At 42.0% G+C, this 26,300-nt stretch overlaps 1 protein-coding gene across 1 annotated transcript in view; it reads left to right on the top strand.

Moving 5' to 3' along the window:
- Nucleotides 1-26,300, top strand: part of ADCY8 (adenylate cyclase 8) — a 209,477-nt gene that overhangs the window by 100,105 nt on the left and 83,072 nt on the right. Inside the window, exons 6-7 of the mRNA XM_055314450.1 lie at nucleotides 3,937-4,095; nucleotides 9,939-10,209. Of these exons, the coding sequence (XP_055170425.1) occupies nucleotides 3,937-4,095; nucleotides 9,939-10,209 (430 nt within the window). The remainder of the gene's footprint in view (nucleotides 1-3,936; nucleotides 4,096-9,938; nucleotides 10,210-26,300) is intronic.

Here is a 26,300-nt window from a genome sequence, read left to right as displayed (position 1 = left end):
CTAATGCACCTAGCCAGAGGGCCACAGCCAGCAAGAGAGGAAACCTAAGTTCACATCCTGGCCTCCTTCAATGCAGACTCTGCCCCTTGGTGGTATTGAGAGTGATTTGCATTGAGAGGTGATATCATACCACTGCCAGAGAAGAAGGGGGAACATATGTGTTTGTTCTAGCTCCCACAGCCAGCAAGGATCAGAGCTCTGGTCTCTACCCCCAAAGCTGGAGAGTTGGGCATCCTTCCCCCCACAGTACTAACTGCTCCAGTGGTAAAGTTGATTTTTTTTTTAGAAAGAGAGAAACAGAGGGGCTGAGGGAAGTTAGGCAGGATGAGAGGGTGAGAGGATCTTATGCAGGCTCCACACTCAGTGGGGAGTCCCGTAAGGGTCTCGATCTTATGACCCTGAGATCACAACCTGAGCCCAAATCAAAAGTCTGACCCTTAACCAACTGAGCTCACCAGGTGCTGCTGAAGTTGGTCTTTTTATTCATCTATTCATTTAACAGTAGAGAGAGTCTGATTTACAGATCAGTGATGGCTACTAGATTATGCTTCCTATCATTCCTCCAGCACCTTCTACAGATTGATTAGTTGGCTAAAACAGAACCATTTGAAGCATTGAAATCAAAAGAAAACTTCTCGGGGTTTTCATGTTTTACCATATACCAAGCACTCTCCTCTTTGATGGTTCAAATAAAAGAAATGACATCTTCAATTTTTGTGCAGGTTGATTGTTATGTTATTGGTCCCCAGCTCGACATACAGCTGCAAAAACTAATAATAATTTCTTTCCTTAAAAGAAATCTTAGATGGAAGCCCGCCATGAGAAACAGATGCGATCAAAGCTGCTTTATTTGAAGGGGAAAACGTGGCAGGTTCAAAGACATCTCCGTGGTTCCCTGGGACTTGTAGAAAATTCCTAGGACAGCATGGAGCTATAGAGCAAGAAAGCCTTGGAGCTTTGTCCATTAATGCAGTAAATGCTTTTGAGCACTGACAATACCTATGCACTCAGTGCTGTGTTAAGATCTGGGCATGTGGAAAGAAGAGATAGTACCCCTGCCTTCCAGAAGCTCAGAGTTTGTGGGGAGGAAAGAGAGGGTACACATAGTTAGAATGCAAGTGATCTATAGCCATATTCTTTTTATTTGTGACTGATGAGGCACAGCAAAGTATCTCTGGGGCTCTGCTTGGAAGAAGTGAACAAGCCTGTTAACTCAGAGCAGAATGCCTTTGTTTCAGCTTCAAGAATGCTCACAGGTCCTCCCCTCAAGAGCTGATCTTGAAACACATAGTGTGTGTGTGCTGTTCTGTGCAACCACTGGGTAGCCTCTCCAAGGAGGATCAATACCTGTAAATTATTCATTACTTTTACACAGTTCATTCCTATCTTTCATTTAAGTCAAATCCCAGACATAACACAAAGAAAGGAAGAAAAAAAAACAGTGCAGTAAGAAAATTTTGTCTTATTAGGATTTTTGTTTTGTAGAAGAAAATAAAAAATCTAAATGCCATTTCATTAAGATGTTCCAATGCGTTCCCTGTATCATGTTAATTACCTAATGGCATTAGCACAGTGTGCTGTTCAATAGTCCCTCACAATTAGTTGGCAAAGCATTTTAACATCCATTACCTCCTTCGGGGCTCACAAAATCTCTGTTAGTGAAGCGATCTGCTAGAGCTTTATTTCACAGCTATTGAAACTCAGGGTCAGACCAAGCTATTTGCCCAGGATCCCATGCCATATGCAGGACCTATGTTGCAAAGAGGGTGAGGTGGAAAGACCCAACACCCCAGTTTGGTCCTAGAATCCCGCTTGCCAACTATGTGACCACAAGGAAATCCTTTTACTTTCTGGCTGTGGTTCTTCCATATGTGATAAGCAACCAAGTGCCTTCGCATGTGCCAGATACTTCCTCAACTCGACATACATCTGTTTGCTTCACCCTGACAATGCTATTATTATTCCCATTTGATACATGCAAGTTAAGTAATTTCCCTGAGGTCATACAGCAAGTAAATTGCAGAGCAAGATATAAACTCAGGTAATCTGGTGCCAGAATCCATATTAACCCTTACAGTGAAGAAGTGATGAGATGAAGGTAGATTGGGACTGATGATCATACCAGTCAGCCTAGCCCTGGTTATGCTGAAGCAACAAACATCCTCCCAAATCTTAGTGGCCTACAACAGCAAAAATATACCTTTTACTCATATTTCCTGTCCCTATGGTAGGGTTGGGAGGAGTGGCAAGGTACCACTCTACATCATCCCCATTTAAGAACCCCAGTTTAGAAATCTCCTCCAAGTGTCCTCGAGTGACAATTGACATAGAAGGAAAGGAAAAAAAGAGAAAGAGAGAGAATGTGTGTGATTGTTCAGGCTCTTAAAGCTTTTGCCCAGAAGCGAATCATACATGTCACATCTGTTCACATTTTGTTGAACCAAAACCATCCCGAAATATACAGGAAAGTACAATCCTACCAGGTGCTTGGTATTGTAGTACTTGACACAGCTGGCGGATCCACAGTTGACCTCTCCCAGCGACCTGCCCCACAGAAACTCACTCTGCAACTGTGCCAGAGCTGAAATGTGCCTCTTGAGTGCTGGATGCTGTTTCTCCTCTTGCCTTATTCAAGTTTTCAATTTGGCTTCTGCTATTTACTTCATCAGTGGACAAAGGATACTCTATAGTTTTAACTTAAAAGTTAAAGTCAAAACATTGATCCAGAAACTAGAATCTTTACCAGGGACAAGAATTGTGTCTTCATCCACAGACCTTCCTCTGTGGCTGCCTTCCTCATAACTGATTTATTTCAATATTTCTATATTTTCAACCCACTGCAATTTTACTTTCTTATTTAAATCACTTTGTGTTATCTTACAACTTGTTAGAAACAGCAAATACAAAATTTGGTTTTGTACATGAAATCATTCTTTTGGTTATTCTTTCAAATTTGAAAGAATAAAAGAAAGCATAAAGACCAGTGTTGGGGAGCGGGTCATGCTTTTAAGCCCAACTATTTGCAAGACATGAATCTCTAGGTGTGGTTTCAAGGGTTGACCATATTTTACCATTTGAATTTCTTTCTACGCACACGACATCATTTAACTCAAACTAAAATTGTTTGAACTGCTCTGAAAGCTAAGAAGGGATGTGGGTGCCTGTAGAAACCTTCTGAAAATAGAATTCCTTTTCTCAAGAAACTTCCTCAATGCTTACAGTCTGGAATGGACCCTGTGAGGTCAGTGAGGGCAACCCATATATCAAATTTGGGTAAAGATGTTCAAAGAGCTATAAATGGAAGTTCTAATATTATCTTCCTGCATGCCCATGGATGAACCCACTCAACCCTGGGATGGGAGCACTTTGCTCCAGAGACCACTGCTTTTGAGGTAGGAGGTCAGGAAAGAGTCTTCAAGGAGGAAGTGATGGAATGATGAGGTCACATTTGTATTTCTGATAGCCTAGAGAGCGTGGGCTGGAAAAAGATCAGGCTGGGGCAGGGCCCCCCGACTAGAGCATGCTGCACTAGAGGATTGGTGAGAGGAACAGAGATAAAGAAACAGTGAAAATGAATATACTTGGCATGGAAATGGAGTATGTCACAGAGGACAGAATCTATAGTTGATCTCAGGTTTATGTGCTAGTGGACAGAGAAAGATGATGATGCCATTCTCTGAGATAGATTGCACAGGATGAGCAGGTTTGGGGAGAAAGGTGATAAGGACAATTAAAATTTCAGGTAGAAGACTAGGAGAGCTTGGGGGAGCAAGAAATTCCTTCCAGTTACCAGAAAATCTAAGAAGGCTTCAGAATAGGTGGCATATAAATGGGCAGGAGTGGACCTTACAGAGTTGGGGAGGATGGGGCTGCTGCCAAGGCCAAGAGTGCCCACTCTGGCTTTATGCATGTGTCTCCATTCACCTATGTCAACAGGTATGTGAGGTCAAGGACAAAGCATGATGTTGACATGCGGATCGGAATCCACTCGGGCTCGGTGCTGTGTGGAGTGTTGGGCCTACGGAAGTGGCAGTTTGATGTCTGGTCTTGGGATGTGGACATTGCGAACAAACTTGAATCTGGAGGAATCCCCGGGTAAGTCGAGACAAAGCGACAAGCCTTCTTCTTCTTCTTCTTCTTCTTCTTCTTCTTCTTCTTCTTCTTCTTTTTTTGCAAAGCCCTCTTCTTGTTTAACTTCTGTCACTTGCTCACTTTGTGACGATTGGTTTCCTGTGTGCAGAATTCAGAGGTAGCCATCTAAGAAGCACTTGTTTGAAGAGGAGTCAGAACATTTAAATGTCATACAAATATTGGCTCCAAAAACCTAGTGAAATTCATCACAGGCAGTGAGGATGGTGGGACCACATGTAGGTGTTCAGGATCCAGCCCTGCAAAACATTGGTTTTTAGACTTGATTTCCCATTGGAATCAACAGAGGAATCTTTTAAAAACACTGGTGTCCAGACCCTATGCCAGTGCCTGTAAAGCAGAATATATGCAGAGTCTGTAACTTGTCAAAGAAGTTCTCGTGGGTAAGACCTCCTGACTTTCTATATGACCTTACCCTACCTTGAAAATTCACCTCTTCAAATTTGACTGGCAAGACCAGTGGATATTGGTACCACTGGAATCCCCAATGGTATTTGTGACTTGGGAGGGTTCACTGAGCCCTGAAAGGTAGTAGTAATATTCTGCTTACACAGATGGGGCCTAGTAAGATTTTAGGTATATGTGAACCAGTAAGTTGTACTAAGTTCTTGCATGTACTCTAACAGATTACTGATGATAGATAGAGATAGATAGATAGATAGATAGACCAAAAGGCAGACCCATATTCCTTTCCCCAACTCTACCTTTGGAGTCACAGAGTTCTCTGGTGTCTGCCATCATTCCTTGCTAATTATATTTAATATCGGGTAACATGGTATCATGGGAAATAAACAGTAGCAGGTGGTATCACAGAAACTAGGATTTCGACTCGGGCCCATACTAAGCTCTGTTACTTTAGCAAATCGTAAGAAGCATGCATAGCACCTGGTATGTGATTTTAGCACAGATGTGGCTTCCGTTGCTATGTCTGCATGATCTCGGGCCAATACTTAACTTCTCTGAGCCTCACTTTCTTCACCAGAGACCGTAATACCGAAGAAATGTCCTTCTTCCTTGGGGATTTGTTCTCTCATCTGCCAAATGTACACAGCCCACCTCACAGGTTCTGTCTGAGGCTATATAAGGCAGTGGGTGTGAAGCACTTTGTAAACTGTGGGATGATGTCCTCGTGCCAGTTGCCATCCTTTTAAGGGAGCTCTCACTGTCTTTAATGGTCACCACTACCTGCCATGCGGGCTTAGAACTAAGATATGCCTAGTGTGTCACCACTGGGTTTTTTAAATCCTTAAATTCTTTGGGATTTTCCTACAAATAAGTACCAGCTGAATTCAAACAAACCAGACAGCTAACCCATCTATGTTTATGTCTTTAATGTGTCGCCACAAGAAGAGTTGCCACACTCTCAGCAAATTCCCTTTGCCAACCACAGAGCACAGCTTCGGGAGGGGTGTGACATTCTGCTTTGACTTCCGGAGGCCAGTTTAGCTCATATTCTCAATCATACCAAGAAACACAAGAGTGACTGAGTTTAAATCTTAGGATGTGTTGGAACTGTGGATTTACTATTTCTCAGTTATAGAAGCTGAGGCAAGTTTCCGAATCTCCACCAGGTTCTTTCACTGTAAAGTTGGGCTGAGGAGGCTATCCACCTCAAATAAGCTGGTTTCCACTAAGAGAGTACTTACAGAGTACTTAGTCTTCTGTACAGTATCCAGGTCTGCTGAGGCACAGGATGTGCCGGTGTGCAGAAATATAGTAAAACCAAGACAGGTCTCCAAATCCTCCGTGGTTTGAAATAGTTTGATCTTATTTGCTCTTCAAATACCTATTTTCTTTTCCTGTCAATCAAGATATATAGGAATAAACTTAGCTTACCTTTCCTTTCAGTGAGAATTAGCCCCCAGTTCAAACACGTAATGAGTACCTGCCATGCAGTCACCAGTCTGCTAACTACCATCAATATGTTACATCCTTTGATCTTATGACACTCCACATAGTAAATACAGACATACCTTAGAGATCTCATGGGTTCAATTCCAGATCCCCACAATAAAGCAAACATGGCAATAAATCAAGTCAAGTGAACATTTTGTTTTTCTAGTGCATATAATTTACACTATACATATAGTTTACACTATACTGTAGTCTCCTGAGGTGCAGTACCATCATGTCTTAAAAAAATTGTACATATCTTAGTTTAAAATATTTTGTTGCTAAAAAATGCTAACCATCATCTGAACTTTAAGCAAATCATAATCACTGATCAGAGGTCAGCATAACACATCCAACAATAATGAAAAAGATTAAAATCTTGTGAGGATTACCAAAACATGATACAGAGACCTGAAGTGAAGAGACACTGTTGGAGAAATACACCAGTGAACTTGCTTGATGCAGGATTGCCCCAACTTTCAATTTGTAAGAGATGGAATATCTACAAAGTGCAATAAAGTGAAGTGTGCTGAAACCAGGTGTGCCAGTCTTAGCTTTCTTGTTTTTATAAGAAGACTGAGGCTCAAAGAAACTAAAGATGTCACATAAAAACAGCTATTAAGTGCCTCACTATGCATTGCTGTTAAATCACTAGACTCTAATTTATCCAACTTGCTCATGGCTGTCTTCTTATTGTGACTCTCCAAGACCTCACTATATCCCCAGAGGTTAGCATGATGCATAGAACAGAAGAAGAGAGAAGGAGGTGTACAACTTATTGGCTTAGTGAGTGGTTGGTACCCTGATCCTGAGGTCATGCAGAATTGGATTAAAACCCTTTCTCTGGTATGGACACCAGCCACATGGCCCCAAGCCAGCAGGAATTCTCAAATTTAGGCATGCATCTGAATCACCTGAGGGCTTGTTAAGCCATACAGCACTGGACCCCACTCTCAGAGTTTCTGATCCATATGTCTGGAGAAGATCTAAGAATAGTCCTTCCTAACAAGGTCCCAGGGGGTATTGATGCTTCTGGCCTTGGTCCCACACTTTGAGAACCATTGTTCCTGAGCTTTTTGTTCAATGAGATAATACATGTAAAATCCCTTGTCCTGTGCTCAGGAAATTTCACTGTGGTCATGGTTGTAATGATAGCTATATGATACATCTATAAGGTCTTGAAAAGTCTCTGAAAATGGAAGTCCCTGTCTCAGTCCTGCACTGCCATCTGCCACTGATATGACTTCAGGCCAGTTACTTACTCATGGTCTCTGGGCCAATTTCACCATCTGCAAAAAGAGGGGAAGAAATGCCTGTGCCTGAAAGTTGTTGGGAAGGATGAAAATTACATGAGATGATCCACTGAGCCAAGCATATAGTAATACCTTTGGCCACAAAATGACATTTATGCAAAATAAGTGTTACCCAATTGTTACATCTTATGTACTCTCATGACTCTTATTATTATATCCTGGCATTTGAAATTACCAGAAGATGTTGACCCGACATTCAATATATGAGAATATTGTCTAAGAACAGATTCATTTCTTTGGGGGGAAAATGTAATTACCACACTGTCATCTGCAAAAGCTTCATTCTCAAGCTCAAGGCACTAGCAAGGATGAAAATGAACATCTGAAGCCCAGTTCCTATCAAAATATTTAAGTGTGTATTGATTAGAACTTCAGCAGAAAAATCAGCAATAAATAAAAGTGAGGATGTCTTCCACTGTGGAAAACATAATATTGATTTAGTATATGCAAATATTAGTCTCCTGGAGCACTGATAGCAGAATAATAAAATGTAGAATCCAGATAAAATATCAAATGAGGTTAGTATTTAACTTAATTATTTTAAGAGAGAATCAACCACCAGTCTTAACAAAATCATCCCAGGAGTTTCATTTTGCCTGGGAGAAAAAGACAGCTTGGTAGCACCTGCCTCTGAACTTGCTTCTAGAAAGAAGACTTGGAGCATCCATTTCATAGAAGGTCAATGACTTTTCTATTTGACTGAGTTACCACGTGGTAATAAAATTCATCATGAGAATAATTTGCACTTAGAAGACATTTCTCCAGAAAGTTCAAAACATGTGTCCCATGCTTTTATTTTTAATATCTTGCCTTGCCTTTGAAATCAATGACTATGTATGATGACACTTACTTGGAAAACATGGTGAATGTATCTGAAGTGATCAGAAATGCATTTTGTTTTTAGTTTTGTTTCCTTATATGTCCTCTGCAGTAGGTTATTCTCTGGAAGCAAGGAGCATAACAGGATGAGTAAAAAGGGGAATGGGGAAGTAGAGCTAGTACTCAAAGTATGATGCATTTGGAAATACTCTTTTTAAAAAATGTTATTGTATCCTTGGATATACATATTCTAAGATCGCAAAAGCCAAGCAAAATACTGATCATCTACCTTATTCATCCATCTATTCATTCAGAGAAGCAGTAAAGTCAGCCTAAGGGAAATGACTTTTGAGCTGAATTGGGGAATAGGAAATTGTCATGTAGAAAACATGGGATGAGCATTCTAGGCAGAGAGAATGGCTTGTTCTGAATTTGGTAGGCATGACATTGCATCTTGAATTTAAAGAAATGCCAATTACTTGATTAGTTGGAGAAAGCATAGGGTATAGGAGGGGAGCAGTGTCAGAAAATGAGCCCTGCAGTGATACAGCCCAGAGAATTGGGGCTTATAAGCCTTCTTTAGAGCTTAGTTGTATCCTGTAAGCCTTGAGAAAGTATGGAATAAACAACAGTACTATGATCACAGAGGCATTTTTGAGAATACTCTTAATAATTTAAGCATGTTCTTTTATAGTATGTACAGTGACCCCAAGAGATGGGTACTTTTATTTTCCCATATTTATGGTAAAAGCACAGACTTGTAGAAAATTTAAGTAGCTTGCTCAAGATCTCCCAGCTAGCGAGTGGTAAAACTAGGGTTTTAATCCAGGCAATCTGGCCAAATAGCCCATGCTCATAATTACCATACTAATCTACCCAGACCACCACACAGCACAAATAAGTAGTCTGAGTTAGTTAGAAGGACAGAAAAACTCTTCCCCGAAGGATTTACCATGTGAAGTTCCCACAAGTCAAGTCTGATCCTTAAGGATCATTAAGTCTTGATGTCATCTGTTGTTTTGCTGTAACAAAATAACAACTTGGATCATGAGATGTGAGACGGTGATGATGCAGTAATGAGTCACTTACCTTGTGAGTGAGCCTAGCCAGACATCTGCCTACCTGTGTTCACAGATTTGCTCCCTGTTCCTTGCCATATACACCTTATAGAGGAAATTGCATCTTGAAGAGTTTTTCTATAAGACCCTCTATGCAGCCCCGTGAACTTATAAGACCTGCCTTTGTTCCTAAGATTATAGACAAGTTGAAGATTCTAGGCACAAATACATGAAAATTAAAATGGTAAGAAAAGTCCCAGGACACTAAGAGAACTGCCGTTGTTGAATGGTGATTTGAGCAGTGATTGTTCTTGGGTTCAGAAACATGTATGTAGGTTGTTTTCTCAATACAGTCAACAACACCAAAAAATCACTGATTCTTGAAGGTTGCTGGGATCAGGCTGATGACAGTCATAAGAAAAGCCAACAGAAGTGCTTAGGTATAACTCAGTAGGGCTGTATTTTATTGGAGGCTGCAGTGCCCCTTGAGGTAAAGTCAGCAATACGCTGCTCATTGATTTGTGCTTGTAATCCTGTTTTCTTTTATTCTTTCTGCTTTTTCAGGGGAGTGCATATCGTCCTTGAGAGCATGTATTCTCAGTACCTATGGGTAGCTCTGATGTTGGTTTTGCACAGGACAACCAACAGCGATGGCCTTTGAAGGCCACCCCAGGAGTGTATAATGACCTATGCTTTGTGCACACAGGAGGATTCACATTTCCAAAGCCACGCTGGACTGCCTCAACGGTGACTATAATGTGGAAGAGGGTCATGGGAAAGAAAGAAACGAATTCTTGAGGAAGCATAATATAGAGACCTATTTGATTAAGCAGCCTGAGGAGAGTCTGCTGTCGTTGCCCGAAGACATTGTCAAGGAGTCGGTGAGCTCCTCAGACAGGAGAAACAGTGGGGCGACGTTCACAGAAGGATCCTGGAGCCCCGAACTGCCCTTTGATAACATAGTGGGGAAACAGAATGTAAGTCCTGGCTTCCTTCTTCTGGTTAGCTATGAATGTATGCTCAAGTGCAACCCCAGCCCAAACGCATTCAGAGAAAACCAATTCATCTTTAACCTTTCTGGTCTGAGTACCATAACTGCAAATGATTAAACATCTCTCCTCAGGACAGACTTAAGCTATGTATGCAATTTCAGGAAATGCCAGAAATATCAGAGGGTTCCCAGTGTGCTCTCTCTCTCTCACTCTCTCTCTCTTTGACCTAGCTGAAAATAAATGTCATGTGAAGGTGGATTATAATTCCCACCCCCATCCTCAACTCCCTGCAAAATTACTCATGCTGGGAAAACTGATGTGATTAACCTAACAACAAAAGTCCATGGATCAAGTCCATGAGAATGCCATTCCTTAGGTAGCTAGGATGCCAGGAGTTCTGAGTTGCCCTCTGAAATTTAAAATCAAAAGGGTACCATTGATCCAGGAATATAAAAGCAGTATCAAGTGATGCCAAGGGTAAGCATGAGAACTTCAAGAGTAACCGGCAATTTCAAAGCCACCCACGTAGTTCTATTCCTATTTAGTGTGGATTTGCATCTTAAATAAGGGATAGGGCTACAGAGAGTCAATACATAGGGGTAAATCACCAATAATTATTGTAAAATTATTTTGTACAAAATTATTTTGTACAAATTATTGTAAAAACTATTTTTTTCCAACTACCAGAATCACACTAAATCCAATGAGTTGCTCAGACTCCGAGCTGTACTGGAGAAATAAGGTTGATGAGGGAGAGAATCAGAGGGATTCAGAGATGCTCCTGTCCCCAGTGTGCTTGTCCAGAGACTGGGCAAAATCACCTGCTCTCCTTGGAGTTTACTTTTAATCATTTAGGCCAAGTACAGATAGTCAAATTCATGTAAGTTCATGGTGTAGCTCCGTCATACTTTTTAAAAGAAACAAACAAAAGCCAACATATAAGACTTGGAAACAACTTCTGACAGGCTCCTGAGGCAAGTAAAAGCTGAAAGCACTGTGAAAAGTGTCAACAGCTTTATGAGGATGTAAATGAGTTCATTGTTCTAATCCGTGGACCTAAACTTTTCTTGTTAACTGGTAGATAAGAAAAATTTATCAGGCATTTAAAATGGAGAAGGTTAAAATGTTCAAAGTCTTCCCTCTTCCTTCTGCCTTTGAAAAAATGGATGGGGCACCTGAGGCCAGGTTAACGGTTTCTTTCCAGTTCTGTGTGAAGAAGCTACAGAACATGGATCAGATTCCACTGGGGAAGGATGTAGGTCCAGTGAATCCCGCATGCCTTGTCAGAGTCTACCTTTAGGTCTTCACTTTTCTTTTGTGAGTGTTTAATTCCACCCTTCCAAATTATATGTCCACACAAGTCATCACTGATTTCAGCACCTACTGCTTTCCATCCTTGGATTGGTATGCATGGTACGGTTTGCTGTTATAAACAATGATGGTCTTGTACACTTGCTGCAGTGGGTGGATGGCCATCCGACTGTCCTCCCTGCTCCCTCTGCCTGTTGTTAGCTGGAGCCTGAATGCCGATTATTAAGAGGAAGGAGATACGTGCCTCAACCTGGATACCTCAGTAACTCTGCATAAAATTCTCTCTTGGTTTTATTGTTTTTGTTTTTGATCATTCCAATGGAAAAATTTCCTATATAAGCCAACTGTAGAAACTGGGATAATTCCTAATTGCTCTAATCTCTGAGGTAACTAACCTTGCCACTAATAGTTGAGAACCAAGAAGAGAGAGATGGAGATGCTTGGTTTTATGTCACGATTCATCCATCTGGTAAAATTAGAGGAATAGTTGAAATACTCTCTTTGCTGATATCCTGAAGATATTTGCTGGTGTTATGAAATAGCTGTGATGACATGTCATTATCAGTCAATGATTATTAATCTTGGTCTTTAACCATACCATGTATTTCTTGTGATGCCTGAGTTTTGCCTGGATATAACCCATCTGTGCCATGTTCAGCATGAATAATCTCAATTCATTTTGATGCCTTCAGACCTAAAAGCCAGTGAATGTGTATTGATATTCATAAATAACCAAGTGGAAATGACTGAATTGATTGAAATGCTCACAAGCTCTCAGAGTTTGTACTTAGGCTTAGCTCTAGAAGTCAGTGAGCTGTGTTTGGAACTCAGAAACATGACATGCACCTGGTAGAGATCAGGAATGGTCTGGCTGAGCCTGCACTCTGCCAAATACCCAGTCAGTTCCACAGAAAGTCCAGACCATCTGAGTGTTTGCATAGCACAGATAAAACATACTAATGCTTCACTGGGGCTTTTCCAGCTAAATTGGCCAGATGTTTTGGCTTCTATTAATTCATAATGTGTGCTCAGAAATATTGTTAATGACATCAGTATGCTGAGCCATAATCTGTGCTATGTAGACAGCAGATGTTCAGATAGTTACATTCTCATGTATTCATTCATTCAATAGATTAATTGAGCCTCTATTATATGCCAGCTACTGCTAGTAATAAAAGAGAAGGGGAGGCAGAGGAAAGAAATACTTTAGAGGTAAAGTCAGCCAGTAGCTTACATGCATTGTGAAGACAGGAATTACATAGTTCACTTACCCACTGTTTAGCCGGCAGTTAGAACACTACCTGGTAAATAGAAGGACTTGATTACAGTTTGTTGAATGAATGAATGAAATGATAGTGACAGGTGGCAAGGGAGAGGAACCAGTTGAGTTTGATGTCCAGGTTTCTATCCTGAGTGACGGAGTCAATGGCCCAACTGCCCTTTGAAATAAGCACTCCTGGAATAGAAAGACACTGGAGAGAAACACGAGGAATTCAGTTCAGGACACGTTGAGCTTGAGGTGCCTGGGATGGATCAGAGACAGATTTTCAGAAGGCTATTGGACACATACTTCTGAAGCTCTGGCATGAAAGAGCACTGCAAGAGAGGTGAATCTGGCAGTCATCAGGATTTGCATGCTCACTGAAAGCACAGATTACTAGGGAATATGGCATAGGGCGGATACTGGGAGGCACCAGGCAGGAGGTGAAAGAGAGAAAGGATCCCATGACAGACAGGCAGGAAGCAGTCAAAATGATGGAGAGAAAATAAAGGAAAGCGATGACATGGAAGACTGGAGAACAGAGCATTCTGAGAAGGAAGGGGTGATCAACAATGTCAACTATAACTAAGAGACCCAGTAAGGTGAAGACTAAGATCTACCAGTTGGAATTAGACTGACATACATCACTGGCAGGAGGCAGATTTGTTGAGGTGATGAAGTTGGAAGCCAGATTGTCACAGCTGATAACAGAGAGCTCTGGATCTCCGAGAAGAACCAGAATGCAACCCCTCTCCCCTTCCTGATGACCATTTCAGGAGTCTATCAGTAGTTCGAAAGAGTAAGAGGAGTCACTAAGAATTCTTTCTGACTCCTTGTGTGAATCTTCTAGTCCCTGTCTATACCTGAAGATATTATCTTGGTTCTGATGTCATGTCCCTTTCCTCCCCTGTATCTGCACCCATGTGGGTTAAAATTACTGGTTCAACCCTCTGAGCTCTGGTATCCAGGTTGTACTTGGACACGCTGAACACTTATGCTTTGCATCCCTAACTCTTGACATGGGTGGGTGTTCTGCTCATTGATTTGGTGTCTTGGCTTCCTGAACCCAGGCTTGGTTACCAGTGAGGCTCCCTGTGTTCTGAGCCTCTGGGTGGAATGAAAGTAAGAAAACTAGAAGGCAGGAAGTTTAAATCACAAGTGGACTATTGAAAGTAAATATTGTAATAGCACAAGTAGGTCATTGAAGTAGAACAAAGATGAAAATTTTGACATTTAGGGGAGGATGTCCAGAAACTTCAAGGTGAGATTATTGGATGAGTCATCAACAGGGTCATTGAATCTCTCAGAATAAAGACAAAACTTGGGATGTTAAGACTTAAGAAAATGGTCCTTATGTAAAAGATCACATTTCCCTGCTGGTTGCATGCTGTATCTAAAAATCTGTTTGTGGGCTTGAGCTTTTCTTCAATTAGATATTTAACAGGCACTCAGTATTCTAGATCCTGAGGATCTAGTAGTGAGGAGACAAACTTGGTCCCTATCTTCTAGGAGTTTGCCTTTTAAGGGAATGGAGACTGCAGACAACCAAGTAAAACATGTAAGTGCTACAAAAGAAGTAGAGATAGATGAATAGCAGGTGGATAGAATACTGTAGAAGGATTATAGAGTCCTCTGAAGATTCTGTTTGAGTGTTGAAAGGACCATGGATGCAAATAACCAGGAAAAGAGCCTTGTAGACAGAGGACCTGCTAGTGCAAAGGCCCTGGAGTAGGAAAAAGTTTGGTGTGTTAGAAAGGAGCAAAAAAAGCCCTGTGGCTAGAACATCATAAGCAGAGAAGAAAGGGATATGAAATGAAGTTCAAGGAGATGGGAACTCAGTCATGCAAGCTTGCCAGTTTTAGATTTTATTCTAAGGGACATGATAGAAAGTTTTTAAGAAGGACAGTGACACGATCACATTTTCATTTTTAAGGGATCACTTTGGCTACCTTGTGGGGAATGGATTCTAGGGGCAACAATGAACTTATCATCAGACGGACTGCATTGTAGACATAATAATTCAAAAGGTTGCCAAAGAGTGAAGCTTTCCTGTCACTGTAAAAAGTATGGTGTGAGGTCATTAGTCATTTTTATTTGATTTTTTATGACAGATGATAGGCCAGGGGAGGTGCAGCTCCTCTTTCAGAAGCCAGCCCCCTGTCAGAGCCAAGGGTCTGTCCTCAGATACTGTGCAATCCTCAGCACTGTCCCGTCCATCCCTTTCACATTCACCATGGCATCCCAACACAGACATTTTGCTGTTGTTATTCCTCCAGGCTTTTTAGAAGAATCATCTGGAGAAAAGTATACATTTGCTACTTCATTGTCTATAGTAGTCATTTCTACACCGCAGACTGACTTGGGTCATCATTATTACCATGAAAATAATGTGGGCCCTGTGAAGACTGAAAACGTAGGTAAAATTTCTGTTGTTCCACAACAAAACAAAATGCGAACGCGCTTCATTGCTGGGGGTAGAGCTAACTATCCACGGCATCACTAAGGCTAACAGGGGTCAAGAGTCTGGGGTCGGGCACCATGTTGGGAGTGTTGTTCCTCTCTTTTCCATTTAATTTGCGTACACCAACCTTACAGGGTAAGTGTGACGTGCCTGGTTTACAAATGAGGAAATTGTGATTCATAGACATTCATTAATTCCCTGAAGGACGTGTATCCAGTAAATAGCAGGGCTACAATTAAACCCAGTTATGTCTGACTCCAAAAGCCACATACTGTTGTCCATCAAGCCACACTGCTTCCCCTTTAGATGCTGTATTTCTACTTTGTTTCCAGGTCAGTCAGTCTCAAAAGGGTATGTGTGTGTCTGTGTGTGTGTGTGCACCCTCTAAAGATGGGTCACCACTGATATTTAGGAATTTTCTGTGAAAGCTCTAGGAAATGACCTGATATTCCTTGAGCTTGTCCTGGCATACTAGGTGGCGTATCACCCCATGAATGTCCTGATGTGGTAGCTGTTTGCATGGCAAAGGCTAAGCTGGGCAGTCTGTCCTGTGTACCTAGTAATAAAACAACACCCCACCATTTGATGTAGTCCCCACTCACATTGGAGAATTTTGAGCCCAGGAGACTAGATGTGGAGGGAGTGGGTTCATATTGGGTTATTATGTCATCCTCAATCCCAGATGCGACTATTCTTAGACCCTGCTCTCTGTGTCCAGAGGGAGAAAAGAATTCTCATGTGGTTGCCCTGCTGATCAAAACCCTCAAGTTGACCCAGGCTCCTTGTATTAAACTAGTTAGTCCTGTCAGTTGTGAGTCTCGTGATCTAGGGGCAGATCTCTTCAGGACCCAAAATTTGCCCAAATGGGAGTGGGAAGGGAAAACTCCAGAGAACTAAAATAGAGCCCCGATCTCTCCACTTACTACCTTCAGGCCTTTGGCAGCCACTTCTCTCCTCTGGGACCCAGTGGTCTCATCTGCACCAGGGCGGGTCTGCCTGGAGGATCCCTTCACTTCCTTAAAGTACTGACGTTGGCCCATTCCATTTCTCAGCCCCAGGTGCAGGCCAGGGGGTCTGTGGCTGTACTGGTGAGTACAGTTTACTGTACCTACGCTTCAGAATCCCAAGCCCAGGAAACACATAATTCACCAGGAAGCAATGGGGACCAGTGGATACTGGTTACAGCTATCCTAGTGGAGGATGGCAGTTTAGCATAATTATTATCCACTGAACTGTCTTAAGGCATCAATATCAAATTCAGCAACAAGCTAAAGCAAATAAATAAAAAGGTGTTTGGGGTCAAATCTTACCTAACTAGAGAAGAAACCTACCCCGTCTCTCAGGATTCTGGATAGTTGAATTTTGACTATATGAGGTAAACACCCAAACATCATTACAAACATTGTCACGCTTTGCCTTCTTTCAGCATCCTGCTTTCAACATGATCATTATGTTCTGTTGAGTCATATTGATCACAGGGGTTTGGTTTCTTAACTTGGATTTCTGCCCCTAAAGGGCAGGAGGCAAAGTGGCAGGTGCCTTTTTTGTGCAAACCAATGTCCACAAGAAGAACTCTCTAAATCCAAGCTTATTTTACCTCTGTCATCCTCTTGATGATAGCAAGTAAGTCACTCCCTACCAAGATGTTCATTTGTTTACTCATTCATTCATTCATCGATTCATTCATTCATTTATTCATTACTAAAGGCCACTTGTCCAGTGCTGTGCTGGGGGCTGGGGAGAGAAATGAGAAAAGAGATCCAAGCTGGCAGAGACCTCATTGTCCCTGAGAATCACCACCAGGTCAAAAGCTCAGTGTGAGCTTGCTATCATTATAACAGGACAGCATCGGCAAAGGGCAGAAAATTGAAGTAGGGTAATTGGGAAAGGCCCTCCCAAGGAAGTGGCAATGACACTGAGATCCACACACAAGTAGGAGAAAGGTCAAGGGTGAAAGAGCAAGAACCCAGGAGGAGAGGATGGCAAGACCACTGCCTTGGTGTGGGTTTCTGCTACTCAAGAAGAAGCACCTGCTTCTTCCACACCCCCTTCACCCACTGAGAACTCCAATCTAAAATTCCTACTCCTAAAGACGCCTGCAACATTGAGTATTGCTTTTAAAGAGAAAGAAGGTGTGTTCTCAGACCTTGCTGCTTTTGTGATAAGCTGCCGAATGTCTAATTGTCCAGATCCAATCTTGCAGGCAGGAAATCACAAGTGAGTTTTTCTCCATCAGTAACTTATTTTTAACCATTTTAACATCAGATTAAGCCTTGATGTTCACTGGATGGGACATCTGCAGGCTTTGGGGGGGGGGTAGAGAACATGGAGGACTTTGTACATTTCCCTGCAGTGCATCTGGCCTCTTCCCGTAACATGACTTTTTCTGACAACAAATCTCCCCAGGCTCTCCTTAGCCCTGACTCAGAAGATAGCCTCTGAGTTCAGCTGGGGAGAGTCATTAGAGGGGTCTGGTTTTTCACTCTCTTCAGACAGGCAAGTGGATTTGAAGCCTTCGGGGAGCATTGAGTGGATTAAGTAGGCAATTTGATCTATTAACTTTGACTAATCATCCTTCTTTTCTGTGAAGTTCCAGGGCTAGATTAAGGTGGGAGAGAGAAAGGTAGAAGTGAGCTTGTGGCTCATGTGGCATTGCCAGCCTGCAAATGTGCCATAGTTGGCAAGGGTACAGCACACAGCCTGTGCTTCCCCGATGGCCGATAACTGGCTAAAACCTTTCTAAACAAACTGGCTGGACTCAACTTTCACCAGGGAATGACTTGTTATTTGGGGAGTCACAAAACTGTGGCCTGAGGAACTAGAGCCAATGAATGCAGATTTAATCTTTAATTTTAAAGATTTATTTATTCAAAGAGAGAGCGAGTGAGCACAATTAGGGAGAGGGACGGAGGAAGAGGGAGAGAAATCTTCAAGCCCCAAAGTGGAGCTTGATCCCAGGACCCTGAGATCATGACCTGAGCCAAAACCAGGAGTCAGCCACTTAACCGACTGAGCCCCCCAGGCGCCCCTAATATATGATATTTTACATATGTGAAGATAGGTAGCAAGAGAAAGAACAAAAATCTGAATTTTTCCCCCCTGACTCCTTTATTTCCTTGAACTGTTCTAAGTTGTATTAACCTTGGTGCTAATTTAGCCAATGACTAGGTTAAGACTCTTCATGTAAAATTTCTTCATTGAGCTACATCAGATTTCTTTTGTCTTCTCCCCACTGAAGATACTTTTTCTTGTTCTGACCCAGTGCAAGTCATATGTGTGAAGGTTTTTCTTCCCACACAAAATGGCACTTGATATGAATGAGTTTGTATTCCTACTTTTTAAAGCAGTTGGGTACATGTGACATAGCTCACCATTGCTGCTTCTCTGTATGGGGAAACCAGGGTTACCACTCTCAGATGGTTCCACCCCCACCCAGAGCAGACACTTGACATTTCTTGTGGCCTCAGCCACCTTGTCTTGGCTATTCATGCACGTACTTATTTTTACTTCACTTAGGGTCAAAAAGGTATCGCCCTGGTGCTTCCTGGGCATTGATGCAACTTTTTGAAAGGTTTCCTCAGATCTCAAGGTCCCAAACTACTGTCATGAATTCCACATTAGGAACCTCTAGGTTCCATTGCCATTTTTCCTATTCTATGACATTTTTAGTTCCCAAAAGGATCTCCCACCATGACAAGTAAGGGCTTCTCATACATCATATGCGGTAGCACCCACTCGAGACTCCGTATCTCAGTATGATAAACTCAAAAACAAACACTGGTGATAACAAGAGCCCAGAAAAGCTGAATTAGTGAGATAATCCAGTAGAAAAGTCTATGGTAGAGAAGTTAAGAAGAAGACACAAAGTCCTAAAGACACAACATGACCTGAGTAACTTCTTTTCCTTGCTCTGTCCTGCCATACCTGCTGAGAAGTAAGAAAGTCTGGGTTCTTGAAGGTCAGTCATTTGTAACTCCAAAGGAAGCAAATTACATCAATAGCAAACAAAAAAAATTGATGTTTTTAGCAAAAAACATCAATAACTAGATTTAAGAAAAAAAACTAGATTTAAGTAGCAAATTGTAGAATAGGAGCCTGAAAAACACCTCAGATGGACAGACTTTTTAAAACACCAAACATGAGTCATTTATCAGCAATTCACACAATACTTATTTCCTACTCTTAAGAAAAAGTTACTTCAAGACTTTGCAAAAGAGAAATGTTTAGGTAATGCTCATATTTCAGTTCTCTCCAAATTTCTAAGAACGCACACATGCACATGCACATGCACACACACACTCTACCCACAAGCATGGGCTGCCCTCCCCCTTTCATGTTTTCCCCTGTGGCATTGACAGTTCTGAAAAATCTACATCTTGGAGGTTCACAAAACAACAACAACTAAAACGCAGTAACTTAGGTCCTGATATGTTTGTTGATTCCTTTCCTGAGCTGAAAGTACCTAACCTAACCTCAAAGGTCATTTGGTCAGTGGGTAGTGGTTACCTCTCCAGCCACAGCCTCTATGACATTTTGGTCCAGTTATTACAACGCTATAGATATTTTGATCCACACCTGCCCTGTGATCCTATAAACAAACACATTAGTGTCAGTCTCCCCAACTCGAGTCATGTCCTGAGCAGGAACCCTGCTTCTTTCCTGGGCTTACCCCATCCCATCCCTCTCACTCATTCAAACCTGACCCTGAGATGAGGGCTGGGGTTTGCGTATGTATTCTACACATTATGCTGGGTGTGATATTTTAAAAGCTAAAACTTTGATTGGCAACTTGCCTCAAATCACATGGCTTCAAAGTGGCCATATCTGAATGGTTGTGCTAAGTTCTGTTTCAGCCAATTCTACAGAGGTTCAGCAGCTCTTTTTAATTAAAAATGGTTCAAGTGTGTAAGTGACTCAAGCACAATCATATTCTCATACTGAAATGAGCATCTTTCTGAGAAACTCAAAGGATAGTATCAGAGTAAGAAATCTTGAATAAGCTTAATAGAGGATCGGCTGAACAGAGCCAGTCAAACTTCTCAGGCAGCACAGAATCAGTGTCAGACACCACTTGTCCTGGATTAACCTGGCTCTGAGGTCTTGGACCAGAGCTTGGAGACAAAATCTGGAATACTGGTGATTCCCTCTGTGGGCTCCGAGTCCTCTTACCCTGAGGGCCCTGCCCCATCACCTGGATTTGTGGTTGGCCTGGAAGTTCAGACACAGCTGACTATTTGCCCACGCTTCATCGAAAGAGAACCAAAACCAGTGAGTCCAAGACCATGAACCTCCAGTAGGATGAACTGAAGCAAAAGCAAAGCATTAAATGTCAGGCAAAGCACACTGGGGAAGAGAGCTCAGCATGTCTGAGACCTCAACCCCCAAATGAAGAAACAGTCTTAATGATCCAGCTTATCAATATTACTTGAAAGGTCAGGAGTGAGGCTGTGGGCTTCAGATAAGTAGAAAACTCTAGAAAATGCTTCTTGAGGGATCTACCAGATGTAGGGGTCCCTCCTACATCATTGTTTTATTCTTTTAATCATAAATTTCAGGACACAAAGTGACAAAGGCCAATTAAAGCATTTCATACAACTTTGTTCCTTATCAAATGTAACATGCAGACAATATTTGCATACTTTCAGTTCTGCCTAAACCCAGAAAGCAATGATTATCCAGGTAGCCTGGGCCCCAGACTCATGTCTGAGTGCTCACGATGGAGGTTTGGGAACCAGATTATGCACGGTTGCTAGAAGCACAGGCTGGTTGGAAACTTCTGGACTGTTGTTTTAGCAAACAGAGTTCTGCCCTTGGTTATTTCATTTCTAGAAGCAGAAGCTATGAGCTTATGAAAATTATTGAAACTTCCTCTCATAGTGATACCACATAGACCTCTCCTGCAATCAGATATCATTGGCCATTATTTGGCTTTGTTTGGAAAACAGATTATTGTGACAGAAATACAAAACATAAAAGAGAAGTAAGTGGTATCCCTAACTAAAGCACTGCTAGGCATGTGATCTGCACGTGGTTCTTCATTTTCTCTTAGGAGATGGGTAAAGTTGCAACAATCTTGACTAACACACCTTGTGTATGGAGGATGGCTCAGTTCCCTAGCATTTCCATTCCTATAAGAAAGAAGAGCTATGCAGTAGATTCCAGGAAGCCCCATAAAGATGTTTCCCCCAAGGGTCCCCCAACTCAGTACTTACCCAGATGCCACTGAAAGCCTTCTTCCCAGGAAAGTGTTATGTACCATATCTAAGGATATTTCTGCTCCCCTATCCCTAGATTGGAGGGGGAAAAAATTGTGTCTCTTTCAAACCCAACAACAAACATTACCCCTGAGGCCCTGAATGCAAATCATCGTAAATTAGATCACCTCAAAACTTCCTTAAGAAGGGAGCTTTCTTAAAAACGGAACCAAAAAAAAAAACTCCTTTTATTTTAAAGATTTTTTAATTTATTTATGAAAGATGCAGAGAAAGAGGCAGAGACATAGGCAGAGGGAGAAGCAGGCTCCATGCAGGGAGCCCGATGTGGGACCTGATCCCGGGACTCCAGGATCATGCCCTGGGCCAAAGGCAGAAGCTCAACCGCTGAACCAACCAGGCGTCCTTTTTTTTTTTTTTTTTTTTTTTTAAGGTAGGAGCTTTCTCTTCTGGGGTTTGGATTGGGGTTTTAATAAACAGAGAAAAAAATAGCTCTAATGTATGCAGCTGGGTGCTATCATTCAGGCGTAGTCTCTGTTCCTGGCCATTTCTTCTCACGTTTGCCTGATTGTAGGACCTGGGAAGTGGGGTAGGGAGTGAAAGGCAAAACCTCAGTCTTTTCCACAACCCAAATCAAGCAAGTGGCAAGTTTGATGTAGAGCTGCAGAGGTCTCGAGGGTGAGCACAGGGAAATGCTCCATGGAGGCCATGGAGGGGTGAGCAGGAGTTGGCTGAGGACGCCTTGGCTGTAGCTGCTTCCTAGTGCAGGCTTCAGCCTGAGCCTGGAAGCAAGCAGAATCTTGGTAAAAGATGAAGCATCTCAGCACAGTGAAAGCCCCAAGCCTGCCGGACTTGGCATTTTCTCTGGATCTTTCCCACATCAGTGACAAGCTGGCCCATACCATGGGAGCCCGATCACAACCATCAACATCCACATCTCAAGGCTGCCATGTCCGTCTCCCAGGGGCATTTTCATTGATGACTTCAGCCTCCACTTCAGGCTGTCCTGTGGCCAACACTCAAATTGATGTTAATCCAGGCTTTGATTTTGTCATCTGTGACCTCTGGTGCCTCAGTGGTCAGCACGGGGAGGTAGTAAGGAAGGGGGGTGGCATTCTCTGGATTATAGAATCGAATCCTGGATAAAACCTCATGTTGACAAGCATCATAAGGCTGTCTTTCAAGGCTCTTGCTCTTGGCTGGAATTGTATTCAACTGCGTGGTAATGCCTTTTATCTCCTGCTGACCAAAGACTAGGCATTTGATTGGATAGTAGAAAAAGAAAGTACTTTTTATTTAATAAACACAGTTTGTTAAACAGAATCTTTCCCCATCAATGTCCACTGGGGAGAGAATAGGAAAAAAATAACATGATTTTTGATAGCAAGAGTTTGGAAACAATACCCTTACTAGTGTTCTATGTAGTTTCTCAGCCTGACAGCCATTCATTCATTTATGCATGCATGCATTCACTCCACACATCCTTATTAAGAACCTACCGAATATGCCAGATGTTCGAGGCTGAGTTATGGATAAAACACAGTACCTGACCCTCAAGGAGACCAGAACCTAGAGGAACAAACAAACACACAGCAACTACACTACATCACAGTAACCGCTGTGCTGAGGATAAATGCAGGCCCAAGCAGGCTTCCTGGAGAAGATGATGTATAACTGGTTTTTTAAAAAGTGGTAGGGCATGCAGCTGAGATAATCTGGGTTCGAATGCATAAAATATAATGGGCTGAGTAATTGTTTAGTGCGTCATATGGCAGGTGTCTACGCTCTGGCACAAGGTCAGATATCATTTGCATTGTGTCTGATTCTATACACTAGAAGGTGGGCACAAAACAGGAAGTTAATAGGATCTTCCTGAGGGATCAGAGACAGGTCCGCAGGTAGAAAGTGTGAACAAAAGCAGCAAAGAATCTCAAACCAAAACCAACACTTCCCACCTGGTATTTCATGGAACATGTAGAGGTGATTCAAGAAAAACAAAAACAAAAAAAAACCAAAAACATCTTGTTCTAAGTTTGGCAAATGCAGAGTTTTAAAATCTCATTTCTGCAGAATTTAACAGTACCTTAATTTCGATAATGTGTGCTGTAAGTCTCCAATAGGAGGACGTAAGAATTGTTCATTCAACATATGTGCTGAGTGGCTGCTAAGTGCCGGGTACTGACTGGCATAGGCACTCTGGGTCAAAGAAATTAACAAAAGAGAATTCCTTCTCTCAGGGGGACTGGCAAGGAGAGATGGCAATAAACAGCAATGGATCCATATTTCTTCAACTGATTGGTCCTCAGAACCATTTCGTAAAGAAGCATCCCTTCATTCTGTGTTCTTTGGAGCAAGTTTTTTTGAAAAGATTCAGCTAGGAGAATTAATGATGACCTCCCCAACTGCTAACACTACAGCTGTGTCAGCTGATTACAGTGTCTCTAGGGATGTGTTAGAGGGCATTTGGGGATTAGAATATGTGACCCCTAAGAGCTAAAGTGTTTCAGACTCAACAACACTGGATGTTTCTGGAGGGTACAGCTTTAGCCTGAAATCTTATTGCGAGGAATTTATTTTCTGACACAACCTGATTAAGGAATACCAAAGTTCATGGCCATCCATGAAGTGACAGGGCGGTAGGAAAAACAGATTTTCACTATGTATAAAGTATAAGACAATTGCCAAAGAAAAGTCATGGGCCAAAACCAGATGATGAGTTTAAGAGGATTTATGGCTTGCTCCAGTTCATTCAAATGCAGTTTACACAAGCATACCTGGAGCCTGTGATGGTGATTGTCACCCAAACCCCAAGACTCTCAGGCAGACCTTATGTTCAGAAACTTGGGAGAAGGGGCCCTGGTTCTCATCTGGGCTTTGATCTGTCCTAAGTCCCTATGAGTAAGGAGGTAATTGGAATGTGTCAGGAGGGTGAAGATCTTGCTTAGGATAAATCCTAGGGCTGCAGTGCCTTTTTGTGAAGACACTCAGATAGGCAGCTATCTGAGAGGCCAACTCAGCCACAACCTTTGATATTTCCTAACCTTGCTGCCCCAGTCTGACCTCCCAAATACAGGTCAGGAATACAGGAAACAGCAGCTGAGGTGAATAAATGAGGATACACATTTAGGATTGTATGGAAACATAATATGTATTTTAGTTATACATTGAAACATATATTCAGATATATGTATTCAATTGTGTGTATATGTGTGTATATATATATATATATATATATATATATATATGATTCTATCACTCTCCAGGCAGTTCCCATTTCCTTCCATTTCATCCATTTGTTTCTTTATTCCTAGCCAACTGCTTAAGTTGTTTACATAAAAGAAAAATCTTGACATTTTAGAGGTCAATTGCAATCAGAATCCTATTTGAAAGCTTATGCTATTTTTTAACATGATTTTAATCTTGCTCCCACTGCAGCTATCCATCGTAAAAAAAAAAGAGAAAAAGACCTATTCTATTAAAAATAACTGGTTCCATAATGACTCTAACTCTTCACATGAGACCCGTTACACATTTCCCCAATACTACTTATCAATGAATCCCTGGGAAGGTTATCAGCACATGGATTCTTGGTGTCAGCAGGCGTATCACACTTGATCAAAGCTTAGTGGTCATCACTAATAGAGGAGGAGAGGTATCCCAGATCATCTCGAATCACAGTCACCCCCAAAGCCATCCATGCTTTGCAATGGTGCATGGGGGTGGGGACAGGGTGAGTGAAAGCCGATGGTTTCCCTCCTTAATTCCAATTCACTTGACACCTTGAGTTGATGCTAGTTTTCCCTTGAACATATACATCCTGAAGCTGTGAGGTGGGTACCAGAGAGATTGCTGGTCAAACAGCAGGTATGATGGTCATATGTCATTGACAAAGCAAATGATCAGGAACGGGTCCCCTGAACACTCGACTACTGCAATAAAATCCCAGGGTTATAATTGCAAAGAATAAAAATAATTGCCTGGATAAGAAAAGAATTCTCCAGGGCAGTATCATTGACATGTTGATACCAGGGCTCCTTCCCAGCTCTTTTCACTGTAACCTGGTAATAATGATGAAAAAAAAGAGAGGTGCTTCCAGGCTTCTCTTTTATTTGAAGGAGCCACACAGCTGATAGAACTGTACGTGTGTGTGAGGAGGGTAGGAAAGCTCTGACAGGTGACTTTAACTGGTTTCTGCCTTCTGAAGCAGCCAATTGTACAGGCAACCAGAAAGCAATATGTATTGCTGGTTTTCTGAAGAGCTGCTTATAGATCGGAGTCGATCCCTCACGACATCTTCACCAGTGCTGATCAACATAAGAAAAATGAGGGCAAAGCAGAGAGTTATCCATTAGTTTAAATACATTCAATATAAAGGACTGTCCTTTGTTTCGAGAGTATAGCATTCTTGTTGAAAAAAAATGCCCTTTATTTTATAAAGAGGTGGTCATACCAGACAGCTGTTATGGCACTGGTGGCTGCTATTGTAATTTATAAATCGGCTCCAAAAATATTTTTGCAACTCCCCTTCTCTGTGAAAACCAGAGGCACAACAGCTGGTGAAGGCATGAGGGATTGATAGAGTAGGTAGGATCAATTTCGTTCACAGAAGGAAAACTGCGAGAAAAATTAAAATGTCAGGGAGAGAAAGAAATACCTAATGATGAATGTGATGAGCTGATACTTAGCCAATTCCAGGTCCAGCTGTTTGGCCCCAGCTCCAAGCACTTGCTGGGGGAGCATTTGGCACCTCTAAGCGAGAGGGTGAAAGTGCATGCCCAGACAACAGCAGCATGGGGGCTTTCCCTCCTCTCTCCAAGACAGAGAACTCAAT

This window comes from Nyctereutes procyonoides, unplaced genomic scaffold (genome assembly GCF_905146905.1).
Source record: "Nyctereutes procyonoides isolate TBG_1078 unplaced genomic scaffold, NYPRO_anot_genome, whole genome shotgun sequence".
In the NCBI taxonomy this organism is placed as follows: domain Eukaryota; kingdom Metazoa; phylum Chordata; class Mammalia; order Carnivora; family Canidae; genus Nyctereutes; species Nyctereutes procyonoides.
The sequence above is the reverse complement of the archived record's forward strand: the minus strand, read 5'-3'. Positions and strand labels throughout refer to the sequence as shown.